At 38.7% G+C, this 23,581-nt stretch overlaps 1 protein-coding gene across 2 annotated transcripts; it reads left to right on the forward strand.

Annotated features, from left to right (window-relative positions):
- Positions 1–646: 646 nt before the first annotated feature.
- Positions 647–22,601, forward strand: mms19 (MMS19 homolog, cytosolic iron-sulfur assembly component). 2 transcript variants are annotated; one of them, XM_088070346.1, is made up of 31 exons: positions 647–768; positions 1,259–1,307; positions 2,105–2,205; positions 2,920–3,005; positions 3,195–3,269; positions 3,767–3,836; positions 5,699–5,827; positions 5,959–6,020; positions 7,149–7,235; positions 7,349–7,423; positions 7,581–7,658; positions 8,662–8,800; positions 9,686–9,840; positions 10,579–10,657; positions 11,556–11,678; positions 11,761–11,842; positions 12,026–12,123; positions 12,877–13,038; positions 13,494–13,649; positions 14,142–14,241; positions 14,622–14,724; positions 15,016–15,093; positions 15,186–15,312; positions 15,405–15,511; positions 16,667–16,723; positions 16,856–17,042; positions 17,359–17,441; positions 17,589–17,753; positions 17,857–17,916; positions 18,749–18,849; positions 19,893–22,601. In XM_088070346.1, the coding sequence occupies exons 1-31, from the start codon at positions 654–656 to the stop codon at positions 19,921–19,923; spliced, it is 3,120 nt and encodes a 1,039-aa protein (XP_087926472.1). In that variant the 5' UTR covers positions 647–653; the 3' UTR covers positions 19,924–22,601. The 2 variants fall into 2 exon arrangements, with proteins under 2 accessions (XP_087926472.1, XP_042363392.2); XM_042507458.2 differs by having other exon boundaries at positions 658–768; positions 11,553–11,678.
- The last annotated feature ends 980 nt before the right edge of the window (positions 22,602–23,581 follow it).

Below are 23,581 nucleotides of genomic sequence, written 5' to 3' on the forward strand. Positions count from 1 at the left end.
ATTCTAAATGAGACATAGAATAAAGTGATTTTGATAAAATATTACTATATTAAGCCCAGATTTAGTTATGTACCTCCCACATAAAGTGATCAAGAGCTGCAGGAAATTTAAAAATCCATATACAGTTTCTGGTTATGATAAATAGTTGTAATTTAAAAAAAAATGCGTTCCAAACCCATTGGCTCATTGGGTTATGAAGACATGTTTTCTTAAAAAATAGGAAGTAAAATATGGAAATCCACTTTTTAAAGTTGAATTCCCCTCCCCTAAGCAAAACAAACAAACAAAAAAAAATCAAACACAAAAACAACCCTTCCTCCCTATCCCTTAAAAAATATTCTAAGTGGCTTTATGCACCATCCCCTCCCCACTCATACATAACAAACAGACCGTTGTCATTTAAAAATCCAGAATCGTATCTATCGCAGTGAATTCACAGTGAACACGCACTAATTTCTACAGCACTTAAAGGCATCACCAAAGAGTAATGTTTGGTTTTCATAGTAACATCATAGAAATAATGATAAATCACAAGTGACATAAATATAACGTAGAATTACCTGAATGTAACATGGTATTGTTCGTTAACATCAGCATTACAAAAGTTTTTGGAAAATTATTCACATTTGCGTTTCACAACTAACTTTTCACGCATGCGCAGTCTCCGTTCCAGGGGCACGATGGCTGCGGACAGTATCCTGCTGCTGTCTCTGGTGGAGGAATTTGTCTCGGGACTGCAGGACAGCAAGGCCAAAGATACAGCAAAAGGTACATTAGTCTTTATCACATTTCTAAAACAAGTTGTTGCGAAAAACCCTCCGCTGAAGCTGCTGAGGTGCCGCTTTGAGGATGCGCAACACGGCATGATTGTTAGCTAAGTTAGCGCCACAACATCCTGTGTGGGGTTACAGCCTCATGATGCTAAAACACACCGCCTGTGACACTCGTCTGCTCATTTGGTCACAACAAATACACACATGGAATGTGTCTTTGGCGTTTAATTGTACTGTCATGCGACGGTAATGTGAATTTTGATGCTAGTCCGGTGTGGTATTCACCGCATGCTGCTTGCTAGCTGCTGTGTTTTGTCTGAATGAGCATCCTGTCAATGAACTCAGGACCTTTGAACTCCAGTATTGTCGCTAGTTACACTGTAGTTAACTACTAGAGATAACTTGGTTATACCGCGGTGTAGTTATGTCTGTTTTCTTATTTTACATTTGCTTTGCTACATTTCACTGAACTTGTCTCTGTTCAGCTATCAAAGATGGACAGTTTACAATACTGCAGCTGGCGGAAGCTCTGGGGTAAGCTATCAACATTTTTGTCTGATATTACTGCAATAAGATAAACAATATAAAAAAGCCTTCACTGTAATATAATTGGTTTTTTCTTTATCTGCTTTAATTTGATTTTAGTATGCGTTAAACTAGGGAGGTATGGATGCAAAAAAACGTTAACCCTTTGAAATGTAAGCAAAGTGGCTAGATTCTTTGAAAAACATGGGGCGAAAAAGAAATGGGCAAAATATTAGCAAAGAAATAGTGAACAGGTTACAAGAAAATCACTTGAAACAAAGCAAACAAACCTGTACAACAAACATGAAAATGACCTAGTAGAAGTGCTAATAAAAATGTATTTATTATATTATTTCTTCAATATTTCTGTAACAATATTTGAAATATAAAATTGCTACAATGATAAATGTAATTCTTAGGACTTTCCCCTATTTTTCAAATATTTTTTAAATACCCCCCCTTTTTTTTAAGACTAGCTTTTAGGTAATTTTTTGGCACCTTTTGTTAATTTCTTGTAGCTTGCAAGACATTCCTTACCAAGTTGCTTATTGCCTCTTTCCCCCCTACCAATATGGTTAGGTTTCAAGGAGTCAAATAGCTTGTTAGAGCTGATTAAATGTAGCAAAAGAAAACTGATACTGACCCAGGTTTCAAGGGGTTAATACATTTAAGTGTGTAAACCATAAATTGTAAAAATGTACACACTATATTGTGGAGTTATCTATTGCATGGCATAAATTAAACTTGGTGGCACTTATGTATATATGTAATAGTAATTAGCATTTTCTTTTCCTTCTATGTGACAGACTGAGTCTGACCAGCTCTCAGCCTCACACTCGAGCCAGAGGAGTACAGCTTCTCTCTGAAGTTTTACACGAATGCTATGGAGGTCTTACAGAGAGAGAAGGTATATGTCTTTTCTTATATTATGTATAAATATGTCCCACTCTCTTCTTGTTTGTTGTGTAGGTACTACAAACAATACAGACAAGTTGTTTTGGTGCATATTATCTAGGGATCAACATATTATTGGCCCGGCTGATTAGCAGGGCAAATATTTAGCGGATGATATTTCAGTGATCGCTGATAAAGTTAATAAATGAAAAAGTATACGTGTTACACTCAACCAGCACCAGAGAAGGCAGTCTGCAATACATGCAAAGAAAGTGTCAGCATGGGAGGATCTTTTGCTTTGTAAAACCTGAAGGAGCTGTATTTATTTATTCATTTATTTTTATTAAAATTTTTCACTGAACTTTATAAAAAAGTTGCAAGGAACTTGCTGTATAGGATGTGGAAAGTTTCAGTTTTGATTCAACATTTGCTAAAGGCATTTAAACAAAGTTTTGTGTTGGAGTTTGTTGTATTCCAAATTCTGAATTGACAGAAATATCTTCATTTTTTTATTGTAAATGCATATCTGTTCCAAATATCAGTCATACTTTCATTAAGTACTAGTAAGAATCAGCCCTGAAAAACCAATATCGACTGACCTCTAAAAATTTCATCTCAGTGCTTTGTTGGTTGATATAAAGAATATGTTAAAGCAAGCAAATGTATCAAAATAACTGTATATTTGTGTAAAGAGTGATATTTATCTTCCTGTCTCTGTTGTTCCCAGTGGAAGTGCTCCTTGCCTTTTATGAAAACCGCCTAAAGGACCATTACGTCATCATCCCGCCTGTTTTACAGGGGCTCAGAGCGCTGGTGAGTGTCTTCCTCCAGCAGGATGTTTCTGATGTTGTTGTTCCTAAAAATCCATCAAATATTAAATGACTGCCAAGTTTGCAAGACAGTTGCTGCTCGGCAGGCTTTAGAATCATTTTGAGGAGTTCCAGATGTGTTAGTGGAAATAATGGAGTGGAAATAGTGTGCGCCTTACTTTTTTTTTTCCAGACAAAATGTACAGTGCTGCCTCCCGGCTCAGCTGTGTCCATGCTGAGGTCTTTGTTCCAGGATGTTCATGTTCAGGTGAGACTTCACACAGAGTTAAAATAAAATTCTAGCAAGCAACATTTTACGTTAAAATTCACATGTCAGGATGTCTGATATTTAAGAAAACATGGAGAGTTTTGAAAGGGGGATTTATACAAGAGTGGATTTAGGTTTAATCTAACAGGTACAAAATTGCACTACAATCGTTTTTTAATTGAGTTATGTGGATCAAATGCAACCGATCAACAGGAAAATCCTCGGTGAAGTAGCAAACGAGTCTAATATTCATCTGCTGCTTTTTGAAATGCACAACAGCAGTGAATATTTTTCTCTCTTGTATCTCGAGGTATGCAAACACACACCCATACAATATTTCACCATACTGCTTGGAGTGTGGGATGATGCTGTTCCATGTCTGTGAACCACTTCCTCTTTTATTAAGCATGCTTTCCAAGTAAACTTGACTCATCTAAACTGTTGTTAAATGTGGGAATTGTGGGTAAAAAAGCTCATAGAGTGTGTTTGTTTTGCAGTCTTTGATGCTGGCAGAGAGAGCCTGCGTCTACAACATGCTCATCAACCTCATGGAGACCAGAGAAGCCGGTAAGAGACGGCACTTTGTTTGGCAGATTAGTAAAGAAATGCACAAACAGCTTCTCACTGTGACTGCGAGAGCTCTGCTGAAAGAAAACGTCTCTGGTGAAGATGTAGGTGATTTCGAACTGTAAGGCGTGAGTTTTGGAAGTCAAAAATCTCAGCAGTTGGCTGACTAATCTGGTTATTGCTGACACTAACTCTCTCCAGAGGAAATAGTACTCACACCTTCTTCTGCTTTGTTTGGCAGCTGGATAATTTGCCTGCAATGCATGTTTTTGCATAGACGTATTGTATAGGAAGCAAATAGAAGGATGACAATGAAGTGTTTGTGCGTGGCTGCCAGAAACACACAAGCATGTAGAATGGCAGTGTGACCTCACCTTCTCAGTAACACTGTTAAGAGTGCTTCAATAATGTTTTTACTGTGTATCCATTTATAAAATAAAACTTGATTTACAAGAAAATTAAATGGGCCGTTCACTGTCTCATACTGGCTCTGTATTGCGTATATTTCCTCTTACCTGTAATGCCATTTATCAATCATGATTGTTTTGGTGTGAGTTGCCGAGTGTTGAAGACTACGGCCGTAGAGATGCCTGCCTTCTCTACAATAAGTAAATGACACTTGATGTGCTCAAAGTGGCAAAAATTACATTTGAAAAACTACACCCGCTAACCATTTGACTATGCAGAAAAAAATGTGTGTCTACTCATAGACGAGAGGCATTAACGGCGTCCTTCCCAGCTGAGCTGTAACATAGAGTTGGGTCGATTTCCGGTTTGTCCTGTCAAATGTACGAGCTTAAACCAGTTTGATTTTATGCAAAGCGGCTGAACTGACATTTGTCATTTTGCCACGTTCTGGCAAATTAAAAAGTAGCCTAACTCAGCAACCTGTGCTGACGGTGTCACGGTGCTAAATCTAACTTGTATTGCATTAGTGATCAGAAACATAACAATGGGATGATGATAATGTTATGTTTAGACTAAAGGAGCCACTACTGTCTAAGTGTCTGGTTGTGAGGGGAGCACAGCAATTTGAAGGAGATCAAATTACAGTAGAGGGAGGAGGGGCAGAGCTGCGCATCTCATGTTTGTTTTCATGAAAAGTTCATTTGTTTTTTGGGCTGATGACAGGAGACATGGCAGAGTTAGTCTCTCAAGAAAACTAAATCTGCAACAGCATGGTGACATTTTGGATTAGAAGCAGGCAAAACAGGTGTCCTAACAGGCTGCAGAAGACGCGGTGCATCATGTTGAACTGAGCTTTTGTCAGATGGCCTGTTTCTGTTTTTAGGCTACTCGTTGCTCAAAGGAAGATGACAAGAAGGTTACTCACCACTCTTTTAAATAGTAAGGTCTCTGGTCTAATCTGGAGCACAGCTAATACTTACAGGGTTTGTTTACATGATGTGACAAAAGTTCATCTCTAACATATTCAGTGTGGAGAGAGAGCTCCGATTTTGCGGTGTGGCAATAGTCTAGTCCCGTCGGTCCAGTCTGGCTCTTAATATTGAACAGGTTTGAAAAATTACAGAGGAGAGGAAAAATATGTATTTTTGATTTTGGGGTGAACTGTCCCTTTAAACCTCTTGGCAGCTGATAAATCCTCTAAGGCCAAATATTTGCTGGTCATAGATTCACTAGTTTTTTTTTCTCAATTTCATCTAATAAAATGAATCATTTGTTGCGATTAAGTTTAGATCAAATTCATCCTAACAACTTGAAACTTGAAATCATGTTTTCAGGAAAAGGTATGTCGTGTAATTTCTCCAACTTGACGTTCGCGTCCCCATTCTCCAAACGTGCTAAATTGCTGTCTTGCAGAACTTAAACAAAATTGTGATTCCTGTTTGACTTTTCCACAGAACTGAAAGGTTTGGGAGCGGACTTTGTGTTTGGTTTTGTCCAATCAATGGATGGAGAGAGGGATCCTCGCAACCTGCTGTTAGCCTTCCAGATTGCCAGAGACATCATCCTCAGAGGTTATGATCTAGGTGAGAATGCATACACGTGCACAAACACACATACAGCATCTCTCTTCACTTTCTTTGTCTTTTTCTCAGTCCATTGCACACTTTAAGTATGACTCTTTCGCCTCCCGTTAATTTCCTGTCTGTCGTCTCAGGTAAATTCACAGAGGAGCTGTTCGAAGTGACGTCCTGCTATTTCCCCATCGACTTCAACCCCGTAAGTCCCTGTTTACTCAGCTGCTTTTGCCTGAGAGCTGACGAAAGCAGACAGAATTGTCATCAACGACTTCCTGTGACCTCAGGCTCAATCTGTACAAAACAACAATACAGTGTCTGCCTCGTCATCTGCTCACTCATATTTCCAGTCTCTACCTCACAGAGGATCACAGCTCTGTGATCCTCTGTTGACTCTCTGCACTTTGCCACAATGCTGCTAATATGATGTTGGGTTTTGTGTGACATAAGGATCGCAACATTGTCTCACCAGGTGATAATGAAACAAACTGTAGTAGCATGGCCTGAAATATGTCAGTAGATGAAACCTGACAAAAAAGCAAAGCTGTAAGTAGTGTATCATCTATACAAATTATGATGCTTAAAGTTCAGGCTGTGTGCATAAATGTATCTCTGGGATTGCATACCTTTCAACATGGAAAAGTCTCGTGGAAAAATCTGAGAAACTCTCTTTGGAAACCCAGAAACACTTCTTTTTACACAGTTCATTTTACATGAATTATCAAACTAATCTTTAAATTCACATCAATGCTTTACTACAATTTAGTTATTTGATAAATACCAACCCGATATATTTTAGACTGATAAGGTAATAGAAAACCTGACAGTTATTGGAATATAGACAGTATACATGTAAAATATAAGTCATTGAATATACATTACCAGTGTTAACATACAGAGGAGTGTTTGGATTGGATCTTGTGTGTCACAACAAGGGCTGCAGTCAACCACAGAAAATCCTTGTTGACTAAAATTCAACAGAAACCCCGAATATGTTTTCAGGGTTTTTTCAAGTACGTCTGTACGTCTGTGACCTTGCGTTCATCTTATTCTTATGAACACAAAATCTCAAGGAGGCCATGAGGGAGTTTGCTTAAGTTTGGCGCAAACATCCACTTGGACTCATTGATGTACCGTTTAGATTTTTGTGCATAAAGGTCACGGTCACTGTGACCTTGTGAATGAGATATCTCAGCTTTTCTAACTGCAGAGCCTCTTGTTTCTGACTGAGTCATTACATCTGTGAACATGTGGAGGTTAATTTTCTTATTTTGTGTGTTATCTCTTCTTGGCTCACCCTCTTCTGTCCGATACACATCACCTACATCAGCCTCCCAGCGACCCACATGGCATCACCAGAGAGGAGCTCATACAGATGCTAAGGGACGTCCTTACTGGGACACCTAAGTTTGCTGAGGTAAGACAATCGATGAACATTTACATTTTGCTTGTTGGTGCAGTGGAGGTCTTGTGACCCTCTTTCTGGGCCTAAAGGGAGTTAATTTGCTGTTTATTACTTCACTCTTTCAGTTTCTGTTACCTCTCATCATTGAGAAACTGGACTCAGATGTTCAGAGTGCAAAGCTGGACTCGCTGCAGACTCTGGTAAATCTCTATCTTCTAAAATATGCTAGAAGATAGAAGAAATATGGATGATACACAGTTGATTGTCTTTGAAGCAACACAGTCACTCATTACAGCTACAGTGGAGCTGCTCAGGAGCGATGCCTGGTTTCTTATCTCACCACACTTTATTTTTCAGACTGCTTGTGTGTCTCAATATGAACATAAGGATTTGGCGGAATTCCTCGAGGGACTGTGGGCGTCGCTGCGCAGAGAGGTTTGTTTGAGATACAAAAAAAATATTTTACTATTACTATTACTATTTTACTTGTGATTTTGATTGATTTGATATGTGTATGTGGTGTCTCAGCTTTGTAAGGAAATAATTAAACAATATTGTTGTTTTCTTCATAGGGCTGTCAAGCGATTCATTTTTAAAATCGTAATTAATTTCCATGCGATTAATGCGATTTTTTTTTGTTTATTGAATGTTTTCTATCCCATTATTTTGCATTTCAAAACAGTCATGAAGTACATGTTGACAGGGCAAAGCAGTTTTTACCAGATTGTCTTGATGAGGAATGAAATTACATTAAAAAACTGCATGAGATTAGCATAAACTAGACATTATTTATTTGGCCCCCTGACTGAGAACACAGCATGACATGGTCGCATCTCTTTCGTCACAGTCGCATCACGATTAACATGTTAACGCTGACAGCCCTAGTTTTTTTGTGAAGATGACATTCTAGGTGCTATGAATAAAAACATTTTTTCACACTGTAGTGTTCACTACATGCTACGTTCACATCCACCAAGTTTGGAATATTTTCTTCAGACTGTGCTGTGTTTAGTCTTTTAATTTGTTGTTTTTCCAGTTGTAAACAATACCATGAAGTCACAGTCTTCTTACAATAGAACTGATGGTTAATTCCTCAGAATTGAGCAAGTAATTGATCGCATCTAAAGGAAATTATGCAAAAATCAATGCATTATGGGAATAAAGAAACATATACAGTTTCTCATGTTGTTAAGATCAATAAAAACGAAGCAAAGTCTGGATCAAAGCTGATATTAAGGATTTTCTTGTGTTCTTGTACAAATTCCTCATCCTCCAGACGCTTGAAAAACATTTGATGAAATTATATAAATTCACCAGAGAAATTTGTTACCATCTAACAGTTTAGTCCAAAGTCAATGCACTGTTAGGTTGATCACCTCTCAGTGAATCTGAAGAACAAACTAATGTAAAATATTCCCCTCTCGTTGTTTCCCTGCAGGTGTTTCAGACAGCGAGTGAAAAGATCGAGTCTGCCGGCCTGGCTGCTCTCACCGCACTCACTTCCTGTCTGTCTCGCTCAGTCCTCAACTCAGACTCTGAAGACTCACTCAGCACCTTCCTGGATCTTGTTCTCAAAGGTGAAATGTTGTGAAATGCACAAAGATACATTTGGTCCTGGAGTTTCTAAAACTTGTCAAACGAAAATTACAGTCAGTTTTATTAAAACTCCAGTCTGAAAACACAAAAACATCAAACCTTGAAAACACTTGTTGAATAGCTAATTGTGCTGATGCAGGTGGAGTGACTGTAAGGCGGTAAGAGAGGGCGTGCAGATGGAACTGTCAGAACTGTGGTAATGGGAGGGTTTACTGCAGCGGAGCACTGCTCAAATAGATGGGCAGGAAGCTGAACCACAGTGACTGTTCAGGCCTTTAATTTCAAGGAACTGCTCATACAGTGAACACATCATGTTAACAGGGTACAAGACACAATGTTCGCCTCAAATGAGTGGAACTCAGCAACCAATATCACAGACTAGTATTAGTTGATTTCTACGGGCCAATAGAATCATCATTATTTTAATCTGAAATTGTTGAAACTCCAACAGATATATGCAATGCTTTATAAAGTTCTTTTACATCCCCAAAAAATTGAAAGATGTATTTTAAGGGTGGAAATGCCAGTGAAACAGCATGTGAAACACGCAAACTCATTAATGAAACCAGAATATTTCATTGTTTGCTACTCTTAAAGGGATAGTTCAGATTTTTTGTTGTCACATGCTTTACTTTAATGTCAGGCAGGAAACTTAAGCCATCATGTTGTTTCTACAAAGCCAGACTCCTTTGAGAAAAACAGTGATTTTAAATGACTGAATACAGGAGCTGCTGTTTTTTTTTTGTTTTTTTTAAATCTCATTTTTAATAAAAAACTAGCTGATGAAACATGAGAAATATATATAGTATGTGGAACAAGTCATTTGTTCGTGCTCTTGTTTTACTTAAAATGTGATGTTGTTCCAGACTGCAAACATCACCTGTGTGAGCCAGACCTGAAGCTCGTGTGGCCCAGCGCCAAGCTGCTACAGGCCGCCTGCAGCGCCTCCAACAGGGCGAGCCACATCATAACAGCCGCGGTCATGCCTTCGCTCGTCGAGCAGTACAACAGCAGAGCACAGGTAAATGAGAAATACTGACTCTTAGGTGAAATTTGGTGTTTTTAACCCATGGACCCCATTTTCCATGTTTTTGTCTAAGTGATTAATGGCAACACCACTTTTAGAAACTGGTCCAGTATTGAGCGAGAGTGCTGCAGCTGGCAGCTGCCAAACAGACTGCAATATAACTATATGGGGCATATGCGCACTGTCAATTTATTTCCATTAAAAGTGGTTGTTTTTGCCACTGAAAGGCTCAGATTATTATTCTGTAGGTCTGACAATGTATGAAAAAAGATCCCTACAGATATAGACCTTTTCATTAAGGAGTCAGATCCTTTTCTTTTTAACCACAAAGAGCTCCGAACTTATATTACCAAACCCACCTGACTCCATTTAAATATACAGTCAGCATGTTTTAGAAAAAGTTGAATAATTGTCTGACAAAAACTGGACTTTATAAATACATATAAACATGTTAGCATGACCAAAACCTTACTAAACTGAGTTTTCGAAGTCGGACTAACACACCCAGATAATTTGATCGGAAGTCAAGCTATTTTGTCTTGCGAAATCATCAACACCTCAATTGGACCTTGACTGAACTAGGTGTTCTCCGCATGCTCCTAGACGTCACACAGGCCTCCCTCGATGTTAAGGGATAGTTATTGACCCTAAAGTCAGAATTTAACATAGTATGTCATGATATCAGTAGCACTTTTTAAAAACCGGAAAACTTGAATCCTTCTCTTTGTGCAGTGTTCCCACAGACGAACATTACTGGAGGTGATGCAGCGATTTATCCAGTCAGTGAAAACCAGCCAGTCGTCAGAGAGCGGTAAGTGCTGTTTATTGCCGTCTCACTTTAGGCCGCTCATGTGTAGGGTTGCAAAGGTATGGTGCGCTCCCTATTTGCAGAAACAGAAGGGGTATGCACCTCTTAGGGGTTGATATTTAAATGTACTTTAGCCAAAAGATCAACATTAGTCTAAGTCGACGCTATATTTAGAGTATTTTCACCACTTTACCTTGTCGTCACACAGCTTTTTTCTTTGGAACTACGTTTCTCATCTGCCGCAAGCCAGCTTTTTGGGGTCAGAAAGTGCTGTTAGCGTCTGTTACACGATCCGACTGAAACCAAATTTCACGTTTCAATACAGAATACACTTAGTGTATATTGTATTGTTTCGATGGTGTTTTATAAAGAGGTGTCAACCCCTTTATACAGCTTTGTAATGCTGAGCTGTTGGGTGCACTCTGTCTGTTTCTGTCAGCTACTGTATGAAATACACTGACTATACATAAGTATCTCATACAGCCCCACTTCAAAAATCCACAGCTATCGCTCTAATCTATGTCTTTTTTGAATGGCAGTCGGATACAGTCTTTATATCTAAAACTCATGGGCTTTACAGCTCATTAGTTTCATGACAGGCTTAGACTGTGGTGTTTGTGTTTGAACGTAAACTAAAACCCCCCATGCAATGATAAGAATGAAAAGCATGCTTCTCTTGACATTTAATCATGAGATTTCCAGATGTGCAATGACGTGTATGTTTATGCTGTTAGTTCGTCATTAAGGAACTTCAAAAAGTGATGATGATCTTTTTGTTTTTTTTAAATGATTGTAACTGTGTTTAGGTGCTGTTTATGCAGAACCATGGAGCCTAGCTTTCAGGTTTTAACTCATCGGTTTCTGTTTTTTCTGTCTGTGTTTCGTCTCTCCGCATTAGAAGAGGGTGTGCTTTTGGTCTTCCGTCCGTCTCTGTGCAGCGTGGTGTTTTCAGCTTTGACAGAGACTAACGGCAGCCTGCAGATCACAGCCACCTCTGTACTTACCTCACTCGCACAACAACCAGGTGAGATGCAATAACATCTTCACAGCAGAGTCAGATTTGGTCAGGACTTTTTCAGATGTTCTAAATCTGCTGTCCCTCTCAGGCCTGCTGTTGGACTCTGATATCGAGCTGGCTGTAGATCACCTGACCAGATTGCTGCTGACAGAGGAGGACACTCAAGTCAGGTCAGCTAGTGTTCAACATACTTCCACCTGTCTCTCCTCTGTCATCCTTTTATTCATGTGTTCTCACTTCTCTGTTTACCTCAGTTGCCCTGACACTCATACTGAGTAAATATTTGTTGGTCATGCAGTTGAACTAATCAGAAATGATATCTCTTTGTGTCTTTATGCTGTTTCTGCCTTCAGTCTTGCTGTGGTGGAATGTGCTGGAGCTTTAGCATCACTGCACCCAGCAGCCTTTATCGCTAAACTGATCCCAAGACTAAAGACAGAGATCTTTTCTGGTGAGGGAAAAGCACACACAAAAAAAATGAATAAAAACACTACAGATACTAATATTTGGATTTCACAATACTTAAAAAGTACCTCCCATTGGATTTCTCCATGTTGTTTTTCTCACCAACAGTGAATTTATTTAGTAGTTTTGACACTAATAAGCAAAAATGTTGTTTTAATTTTGAAGTGAACATAAATCTCTCTACAAACTAATCCAACCACAAAAATTTCAAGACATGAAATAGTTCATTGTGCTTCCAGAGGTCTATCTTTGTGTGAAAAATGTGACTCAGAGGAAAGTTATTTACTGTACAGCTGCTCTCTTTGTCCCAAATACAAGGTTACTCTTTTGGTGTAATCCTTGTGAAGGTGCACATTGAATTATTTGTTACTAAATTGATATCTATACTTTTTTTTTTTGCCCCCGCAGCAATGCCGAGGCTGGAGGCATTATGTTTTGGGGTTGTCTGTGCATCAGTCAAATTCTTCTGAACACGATATCTCAAGAAGGCCTTGAGGGAATTTCTTCAAATTTAGCATTACGTCCACTTTGACTCAAGAATGATATATTTGTTTAATTAATACATTTTCATATTATCTTTTAGGTGTGTTCTTCCTTCGTCTTGAAATTATGTTTTCTTATCTTTGAAAATGACAAAAAAATTTAAAACAATTCATCCTATTTGCCATTAAACATAAGGTCAGCGGGCTCATTATTAATATACTCTACAAACCTTTTTCTCTCCATCTCCTCCGCTCAGAGCCCATGGTTCAAGACAACAACAGCGTAGCTTCTGACCAGCATTCCCATCATGCACTGCGCCAGCGGTGTTTGTCTGCTCTGGCTGCAGTGTCCACCCAGCCCAGTGTTGTCCAGGAGAGCACCCCTGTCCTCTTGGAGGTCCTCAGCTCAGCACACACAGGTAACCTGTCTGGAAAGATGGATTTTCTTACTTGATTGGTGGAAGTCGGCATTAAAAATAAACCGATCACACAACAACAACATTAGATTAGAAAACACACGTTAACTAAAGCAGACTTTTTGAGCTGTATGGACCACACAAAGAAAACTCGTCTAGATGAGCTTCATATTATTTCTTTACTCCAAACACAAAAAGATGTTAAACAGGATGAGAGCTATGATACAGTAACAGTACCCTGCAATTTCTGAAATGTGAGTGTCAGTACAGCTAGCTGACATTTCAGATTTCCCATCTGCATTGTGTTTGTGTCAAATGACCAATATCTGTCTTTGCATGCAGTGATATGTGTTTAAAATCACTGGAATTGTCTTGTGGACTGTCTAATGACCTGAGAAAGAATCAAATAAGACGTTTCCCGTGAATATTGTCATTTCTTGTTTTTTTTTTTTTTTCAGGCAGTGTTGGTTTCTCAGTGGGGGAGGTGGTGTTGGCATGTCGCAGCCTTCAGAGAATAGCGGAGCAGGTTCAGGACACCGAGGAGACGGGACGATGCTTCCATGATGTCATCATCCCGCGCCTGCTGTCTCTGGCGCTCCAGGCAGCACTGCAGGGTGAGCAGCTCCTCTTTACACCTATTTGAAGAACACAAAAATTAAGAAGATGAATTATTGTAGCTGCAGCCATAAACTCTAAGGAACCCATGCAGAAAATTCATCCTGTCTTGTTTATCATGCGTCTGCATTTGTGTGTGTTTGCGTGTGTGTGTCCCTTTGTGTATAAGGATGTACATGTCTGTGGGTGGGGATCAGGCAGGGTTGTGTGTTCGTTGTGTCTGTGTGTATGTGCATAATAAGTATGTATAAATTTGTGTGAGTGGGGACACAGTGTCTAATGTGATGACTGTATATGACTATGGTGTATATGTGGATGGTACCTTAAACATAATTAGGTCACGAAATCGGATTATTTTGAACAATGATTATGTAACATACTGAAAATGAAATGTATTGTTTTCAAAATCGTGTCCACCCAATAAAAGAAATAATTAAAACAAAGAATTATTGTAGCTGACATTCAAACATTGTGTACTTCCTGTTGTGTAGGTGAGGCGTCACCTGGTCGTGGTAGTCCTCTTCTGGAGGACGTGGTTCTGTCTGCCATCGTGCCTGTCATCAGTACTTCCTGCTCCAGACTGCAGCCAACGTCAGTACAAACTTAGTTTGGGTTTTTTTTCAACGCATTGTGATACCTCTGTATTTCATGTCTTTGTTCAGAGTGATCTTAGTGGTATACTAGCTGATCACCTGCTTTGCTTTTCTAAACACAGTTCATTGTTCTTACACTCATGTTGTAGTTGTGAAACTGTATTCAGATTAGAACAATTTGCATTTACATGATGTTTATTTTATTTTTTATTTTTAAATTTAAATCAGAAAAAAACTAAGACACTACTAGTTCCTGTCTGTCTCACACCTTGTCTTATCTTGTCAGCCTCTCTGATTTTTTTCTAACAAAGCACTGTAAAGAGCATTTTTGTCATGAGGTTTGCTTGGCTTCCTTTCCCTGTCTTTGATGTTTTACAGGTTGGCAGGAGAGACGGCGTCGAGGGCTGTGTCTCTCTTCCTGGAAGGTGACGTTTCATTTTTGCCCGACAACTCGTTCCCTTCACACATCCGGCTGCTCAAGGTTTGTATGTATACGGATGTGTGTATATGAGTGGCTGCAGGTATTCTAGGGCTGTTATTTAAACATTCGTATTTTGCTTAACACTACAAATTCTTTATCACGGCCTCACTGTGGATTCATTAACAGTTAGATTAAAAATTTTTTTTTTTTTAAATTCACTGAAGAAGGTGCAACTGTATTGCAGAATTATTACTTGTATTATTTTTATTTTCCAGTATTAATTTAGGGGTTGATTTTCTTTAGATTTGCAGCATTTTTTTAATGTCAGCGATGCATGTTGTGTGTCCTCAGAAGCAGCAGGGGGACTCATGGAGCCAGTCTCAGATGGTTTGTCTGCTCATGGGATGTGTGTGTTCATTACCTCGCAGCGTGAGTCTCAACTTGAACACTTAACTCTGTTTTTAATTGTTAGTTGTTTCTCCAACTGAAGGCGTATTCTGGGTGTGGTGTGTGTCATGCAGGTGGAGGTGCCTCAGATAGATCAGCTGCTGTCAGAGCTGGAGGAGATGAGCTGCACCTGCAGCCACCCGTTCTCATACACCTCGGCTGCAAAGTGCTTTGCTAGTCTGGTTAATAAGAGACCGCAGGGTCAGTTTGCATTTTTACAGTCCTTGTACCAAAAACTGAGAGCCTATTTTTGTCAGCTGAAATCAGTTGTAATGGTTTGCATTCTTCTTCAGGTGATTCTCTGGACAGCCTCATTCAGAGCACCATGAAGAGAGTGTGTGCTGAGATGGACACTGCGTCTTCATCTGTGCGCACTCAGGCCTTCACCCTCATGATCTGGGTAAGAGTCACACAATTGTTTGCATCATTATTTCTCTCTGCTAGAATAATTTTGACAAAAATGAAGATATTTGGTATGTGAAGATACACAAAGGTTTAAAGATCCAGCGTGTAGGATTCAGGGATATATTGGCAGAAATGGAATATAACGTACAAGGTAGATTTATGTTTAAAAAAATGAAATTAAAATTTGTCCTAGATCCTGCTACGTCTTTGGAGTTGAAGGATTAGTTGATTAAATTCATCAGCTATAATATAATCTTCATCTGCGGAGATCACCATGTTCATTGTAGAAATTAAAATTGAGAGGAATCATTTTACATGTGATGCCGCCTCTTACATTCAATTTTGCCAAATATTAAAATTTATTAATGGATCTGCTTTGTCATAAACAGTCAGTGCAGCTGTTGTATTTGTGCTTGTGATTGTAATAATTCTAAGCTGACACCCGTGGTCAGCTGTGAAGTGCACCGCAGACGTTAAAATTCACACTTTAAATAGCATTAAATAATTGCAAAACAAAGCGTTGACGGTGTTAAATAATATCTTCTAATACCAATAAATATTGCCAATTACGGCTTTTCATATAGTTTTCACATAGTTATAATGCGTAAAATTGCTGCAGTGAACCTGACTTTATGCACAGTTTGCAGTGGAGACATCGCCATGGCTGTCACACACACTCAGCCTTCTTCTATCACCTCCACCAACACACCTGCACCACATGCACATATTGATGATGTAAATGAGCTGGATCCCAAGTTATCAGAAACAAAAGGTGACCCCCTGCAAGCAGTGACCAGCCGCTCGTCTCCGACATGCCAAACACCATAAGGGAAACACTTATTTGTATGTGAAACTGCTTTTTCGGGTGTTTTCACCAATTTTAATCACCTGGTCTGTTTGTTTTGGAGACTTCTGTGGATAATTCAGCTCCCGGTAAAAACCTGAACAATACTGGAATTCTAACCAGGAGACGTTTCAGCTGGTTGCAAAATGCAATCCTTACTACTAGGCGCCACTGAATTGCTCCTTAAGCCTTATTTCACGTACTTTACTATTAAATGTCGATCAGCAAATCAATTTCACTGATAAATTCAGAATTGGATGTTAATATAAGAAGCAGTGAGTGCAATAAAGTGTCTCATGTTTCCAGGTTGCCAAGGCTCTGCTTCTCCGTTACCACCCTCTGTTCACAACACTGACTGACAAGGTAAAAACAGGAACACACACATGCAACCTTAATAAAGCTTTATTAAATATTCACCTTTTGATTTATAACATTTATTCTTTCCATTTGGAATTTTTAACTTTTAATTTTTCGTCCTGCTGTGTATGTTTGCAGCTCTTCTCTCTGCTCGATGTCACTGATCTGGGTCCGATGGCTGCAGACGGATTTTCGCTGCTGATGAGCGACTCTGCCGACATCCTTAACCGCGGCTGCCACGCTGATGTCCGCATCATGTACCGCCAGCGCTTCTTCAGCGAGAATAAAGCCAAGTTGGTCGAGGGCTTCAACGCTGCGCCGCAAGGTACGAGGTAACAGTACGGTTTAGGTGACTGGTTAATTAGCAAGACCCAAATGGAATATGAACATTATGTTTTACAGTTTTTAGCTGCAATTCTAAAGAGAAATTGCAGGATTCTTGTAGGAAAAAATATTCTCACCTTGGGTTAAATAGATGCTTGATCATGCCAACAAACTCAGTGTGCAATGTTTACAATATGTAAGAACAAATAACTTTCCAGATGACTTGCTGTTTTTGAGGTTTTGGACTTCTTCGCCTGCAAGCAGGTGTTTCTGCTTAAGTATTGCAATAACTTTATTTGTCTGTGTCTCTTCTACAGAGAAGAAGCCCAACTACCTGAAGGCTCTGTCCAACATCGTCAATAAACTGCCCAAGCAGGTTCAAGTCACTGAACTACCAGCGGTGAGTAAGGAGCAAACTGCTGCAGTCAAGTTCATTTTAAAATAATTCTTCAATTACTGAAACCAGTGGCCACCTGCCGCTTAATCAAACAACTTTGAAAATCCAGATAATTATCAGCATAAATGTGAAGCTTTTGTCCCTGTCCAGCTTCTGTTTCTGCTGTTGGAGGCCTTGTCGTGTCCTGACCTTGGCGTCCAGCTGTCCACCCTGTCCTGTCTGGAGCCCGTCCTCATCGACCCCCCACCTGCACTCATCCAGCAGCTGGAGGCTTTGGTCAGCAGGTTGCTGGCCCTCACCTCCAGTCCTGCCATGGTGAGTGAGACTTCACACCTCGGAGTGTTTTCTGTTCTGATCCTGACAGTCAAAATTGTTAATGAGCCAGAGCTCTAACCAGGGTTGTGTTTGTTTCTTGCAGGATGTAAGGATCGTCTCATTGCGGTGCATTCATGCAGTTTCCCGCTTTCCCGAACATGAGGTAAAACTCAGAATTGTTTGTTTTAGATATTTGAGAACCTTGTCACGTTTCCCTAAATTTTGTATTAAGAGTCCTCTTGGCCTACATTTGAGTAAAAATCTGTTTTTAAAAAAAACTTTTTTTTTTACAGAGGGGAATCCAGAATGTTCCTTAAAAAATTCTCAATAGAGGGTTCCAGCCGTCATGGAAAACCTGTAAAATCATGGAAATTTTACCTCAGGACTGAAAAAGTCACGGAATTAGTAAAAATCAACATTCAAAAATCAAACATTTTTTGAAAAATCATGCAATTTTTTGTGTGTATTGACATTGTTGCAGAAGTCTTCTTTGGATAATCTTCCATGTAAATTAACATTATGGCAAATTTATTTTCGGTAGTTGGCAATGAAAAGCAGCTCTAATATGTGTGACGTTTTACCATTGTGTACGTTTCTTCATTTACTTCCCGCGATCTTTCTCTACCTTCATGGAAACCAGCAGGCTGAAATTATGTCGAATAGAGTTTGAATCAAAAATGTCTGAAAACCTCCATGCAAGTGGGAAAGACATTTCAGAAGAAATTATTGACTGTGCAAAGTGAGGAAGAATCTAACGTGTTGTGTAGATTATATAATCAGTTTAAAGCTGCTGAAGTTATGATTTTCCCAGGAGAATATTATTATTCAATAGGGCCACCATAGAAAATAGTGCTCTACCTGGCCCATTGAAACACTGCATATTTGTCCTCTATGTTGAAATTATTGCTTTGTATTACTTTTTGTCATGGCAGTGGAAGAAAATCTGCATCAGACTGCTCACTGATGTAATATTTCTTTGTCTTTTACTTTTTCAGGTCATGCCAATTAGGGCCCGGGTGCTGCGAGCTCTGGCCAAGCCGCTGGACGACAAGAAGAGGCTGGTGAGGAGCGAGGCGGTTCGGGCAAGAGGAGAGTGGTAAGAATCAGAAAACATGCTGGAGGGTATTAAAAATACTCAAATGTGAAATTCCAATGTATCCCTTTTGATAGATTTTACCTTCAAGATTTTTATGCCTCCACATCGGCAATAGCCCTTGCTGGAGTCATGATGTTTTTGGTTTGTCCGTCTGTCCATCCAAACCATTTTCGATATGTCAGGAACACCCTGAGGAAATTTCTATACATTTGGCACAAATGTTTAGTTAGACAAAACACTGAAAGCATTAGCTTTTGGTGGTCAGATTTTGCACAAACGTCCAGTTGGACTCACTTGAACTGATTTAATTTAGATTTTCTAATGTCACTGTAACCTTACGTCTGTCTACCTATTGTTCTTGTTATGTCAAGAACACTTAAATGGAATTTCATTAAATTTGGCACAAATGTCCACTTGGACTCAAAACGATGAACTGATTTTATTTTCTAGGTCAAGGTCATTGTGATCTAGTGTCAGTTTCATTCTCATAAATGCAATATGGCAAGAAGGGCTTGAGGGAGTTTCTAAAGATTTGGCACAAATGTCCACTTAGACTTAACAATGACGTAAATAGAATTTGGTGGTCAAAGGTCACGGTCACTACGACCTTGCATCTGTCTCATTCTCATGAATGCAATATCTCAAAAAGACATTGACGGAATAATCTCATATTTGGCACAAACGTCCACTTGGACACAACAATGATCTGATTATAATGTTCCTGGTGATAACTAACTAAGCTAACTATGACAGAATTTCACACAAATGTCCACGAGGATATTTCATAGCAAATAGGTCAAACTTCAGTGTGACATCGCAATAGTCTGCATAAACACTTCTCTGGCCACGTGCATGCTCCCAAAACACACACGGCTTTCTTCTTTTTCCATAACACGAATTGGCAGATAAACACCCCAAATCTGAAAGTTCTGTTTTGTTATTTTGTCTGTAACACCCTGGTAACTTTAAATGGTCATGTGCAACATTGCTCATTTGTAGTTGGTCTATCACAACAATGTGTGTCTTCCTAATTTTCCTGATAGGTTCCTGTTAGGAAGCCCTGGGGGAAGTTGATCATCCTGCTCAAACACAACCCAAACCTCCCATCCTCCCTGAGCTTGAAAGAATCCAAACGTGGGAAAATCCAGGAGCAGGAACAGCCCTCTCCTCGGTTTGCCTCTCCAGTGCTCCTTCCACTTCTCTTTCAATCTTCCAGCATCCCTCTTTCCTTCTCACTCTCATCTTTTAAACCAGAATCCCTCCATCCTTCACCTTCCCTCCCTTTTTACTGAAATGTTTTTGTTGTAACTTACTTTATCTTTAAACGCACAAAAAAGAGTATATGGACTGACTGTGGAGGGTCGTCTTAAGTTTAATGAATGAAAATAAGCAGTTTGTTTAATATGCAACACAACTCATGTACATCGATGTCTTCTCACTTTGTATTGGAGAAAATGTAGCATCAGATTTCATGGAAGCATCTTGGATGTTAATAATTTGAAACATGATTCTCAAAATGAATTTTAAATCACAATACAATCGCCGCCACACTGGCCCAAAGTTTGATATTGTAGGTTTCGTACATGGTCCTTTCAGCATCTCAAGTAACTATGCACCCCAGAAATCATTACAAAATGATAATGAAGTGAAGGACAGTATTTTTGATGTTAGGTATTAATAAGTAAGTCTTATCAGCTTGTTTTTCTCAGTTAAGCAATAAAACAATCAAAAATTTGGTACATTTTTGTCAAGATTTTAGCAACAGACTCATATAGATGTAAGAAGGTTCTGATATTTGAATTGGCTCTTGTTTAAAGCACTTTGAATGTATCAGCTCCTATATGAAGAGAGAAAACACACATATGTACATTGGATGGAAAAGTCACCGCAGTGTGTATGGGTGATGAATGATCTCAAAAACTGTGGTTTAACACTTTCTCGCTTTTTTCTTTTCTTTTTTTTTTTTTTTTAACTTTATGACCATTTTGAGAAGTTTGGCTGCTGGAAATCTAAATATGTAGAGTTAACAGCCAGTTGATAGCAGAATTGACTCCAGCAGACACTTACAGTCTTTTATCGTCTCGTATGGATGAATGTGTAACTGAGCAGTGATGTCTTAACAGCTGTGTGGGGTTGTTGAGACCGTGGAGAACGTGCCAAGTGTCCTGCCATTGCTCACAGGATGACAAGTTCATGAGTACTTTTACATGCACAAAATATTCCTTTTTTTCCCCTTATTCCGAAAAAGACAATATTCCTACTAAGCTGTTTACGTGGCAATATTCCATATAGTCTAAAGGGATGATAACAGATAATCGATGCTCGATTAATCGGTCATTGAGCATTTAATCGAACATGTGAAATTTAATAGATAGGCTATAAAATGCTGTCAAAATGTATGTAATATGTTTCAGTGAGCTTTAATAAAACAAATTTGGTATTGTTTGAAATAAGCAACGTTTTTTTCCCCCAAATAACGATTAATCAATCATTAATTCTACAGAAAAATAGTTTTGGTACCAGGCTGTAAACATGTTAATCTCTGCCTTCAAGTTGTTGTTTTTAAACGTGTGGGTCTATGGGGATGGACTTGCTCTTGGAGCCAGCCTCAAGTGGCCAGTAGAGGAACTGCAGGTTTTGACACTTTCGCATTGGCTTCATTTAGCATGCCCTAACATGTCGTTTATCACACCCTAATGAAAAAAACGTCTTGCTTTTTTGCATCAAAAAATGTTTTATTCAGTTTCCTAAGGGTGGCAGGCTTGTTGGACCTCACAGAGGTCAGTGTTGTGATATTCTGGCATTTCCAAAAAGCAGTTAATATCCAAGTCTTCAGTAATTTTTAAAAATAGGTTTGTGTCTTCTTTCAACCAGAACTTTTCTTTTGGGCATGTTTCTTTACACCAGCCTGCAAACTGCTGGTGAGTTGGTTTGTATACAGTGTATCCATGACAACACACAGAGCAGATATGAGACATCTGTCACAATCTGCAATAAAAAAACCCAATTGAGACGCATAGTCTGAGTGCGCTATAATACATGTCCAAATAATGCTATTACAGTCTGAATAACATCAGCATATCCCACGTCTCAATCTAAAAATACTACATGCTGAAAAAGGCATATCCAAATAAAATACACCGTTAACATGACCCACATTAAATTCAAAATATTGTCATATTAAGGAACAATAATGGAATATCATAGTGCATGTAAATGTACTCAGTGTTTCCCACCTCCACTGACGAGTTGGATTTTAAGATGCATTTTACATAATAAAATACCTATGTTGAGGTTGATATAGGTTAAATTATGATTCTAAGTTATGTAAACAATTTTCTTAACATCTGCCTTGTATTGTTGCTATTATATCATTATTATTGTCGAGTCATCGCAGTAAGGTCGGCTGAGTTTGGACCTCACATCAACTTATGCCAAGGAGACAATATTTAAAATGTCTAACTTAAAATGCCATTAAACATTTGTTTGTAATAATAGAAAAATGCATTTAATGCCATTATTTATATATATATATATATATATATATATATATATATATATATTATAAATGTCAACACTTCAAACACAAAATATCAAACAGGTGTTTTATTAAAAAAAAGACACAGTGGAGCACAGCTCCTATTGGTTACACATGATATCACAGCTGTATGTCATGTTTCTATGGCAACTACAGATCCAGCCAATCCATCATTAAGTCAAATCTAAAAGGGAATTAAAAATCTGGAATTACATTTCACAGTGCCTGATTCACTCATTTAAAGTGCCTCATTTTAAAGGCTGAACATCCAAACAAGGCACACGGCAATTTCGTGGTCAGTGTCAAAGACAGAAATGTTAAGGAGGATAAAATAAGAACGAGTGCTGTGCAGATGTGTTCTTCTTTACCTAAACTAGGAAATAAATAAATGATTCAAGTCTAAATTTCAAGACTAGCGAATCAAACTTTTGGTTTTTTGCTCATCTTCGGCACCAAAACATTAGTTCACAATTGTTCTCTATCCTGTTTGCACACGCTCCCCAAAACATTACAGTGAAAAATTGCAGGTGTAAACATGCAGAGTAATAAACCTTTAAACACAGATTTTTGAAAATGACAATTATTTAAATAATCACAGTACATTTATAGAAAACATTTGAAATATGTTTCATCTCACCACTTGTTTCCCCTACATTAAGAAACACTTGAATTTGTCCTCAGCCCAAGACACATTACCACAGTTATTATGGACAACATGTACAATCAAAACTAAAGAGCTCTTGAAGAAACAGTCAAAGACATATCCCAAATCTCTGACTCAACTTGAAGTCATGGATCGATACAGCATTAGTTATTAATGTTGCTATGTACTGCACTTTATCGTCAATGAACTGTCAGCACTTTGAAGTTGAAACTTAGAAGATCTGTTTTGTTTTCTTTCTCTGAATGGATCAAATCCTGATAGTGAAACAAGTCATTTTGTGGGGCTTACGATGTTAGAAAAGTTCTTTTGTTTGTTTTTTTGGCTCAGTTGCACCATGTAATATATAGGAAATTGTAAATGCCTGTTTTGACAGATATATCAAATTGGCTTTCGAAGCCCAGCACTGTTCCTGGGGCGAGTCTGTTGTGTTAGCTGTGCCTACCCTCTTTGGTGGACCACCCACTGTGTTACCTTCTCCAGTGAAATACTGTGACTTTTATTAAAATGAAAATCTTCGAGATTACTTTAAT

This window comes from Plectropomus leopardus, chromosome 19, assembly GCF_026936395.1.
Source record: "Plectropomus leopardus strain MGB_pleo_1.0 chromosome 19, ASM2693639v1, whole genome shotgun sequence".
Lineage (NCBI taxonomy): Eukaryota > Metazoa > Chordata > Actinopteri > Perciformes > Serranidae > Plectropomus > Plectropomus leopardus.

What these genes read in the sequence shown, in the direction of transcription:
- mms19 (XM_088070346.1), top strand. Translation starts at nt 654, where the DNA reads ATGCGCAGTCTCCGTTCCAGGGGCACGATGGCTGCGGACAGTATCCTG. An exon ending in CTTCAACGCTGCGCCGCAAG is followed by an intron (nt 17,043 to 17,358) that starts GTACGAGGTAAC and finishes TCTCTTCTACAG; the next exon opens with AGAAGAAGCCCAACTACCTG. An exon ending in TCACCTCCAGTCCTGCCATG is followed by an intron (nt 17,754 to 17,856) that starts GTGAGTGAGACT and finishes TGTTTCTTGCAG; the next exon opens with GATGTAAGGATCGTCTCATT.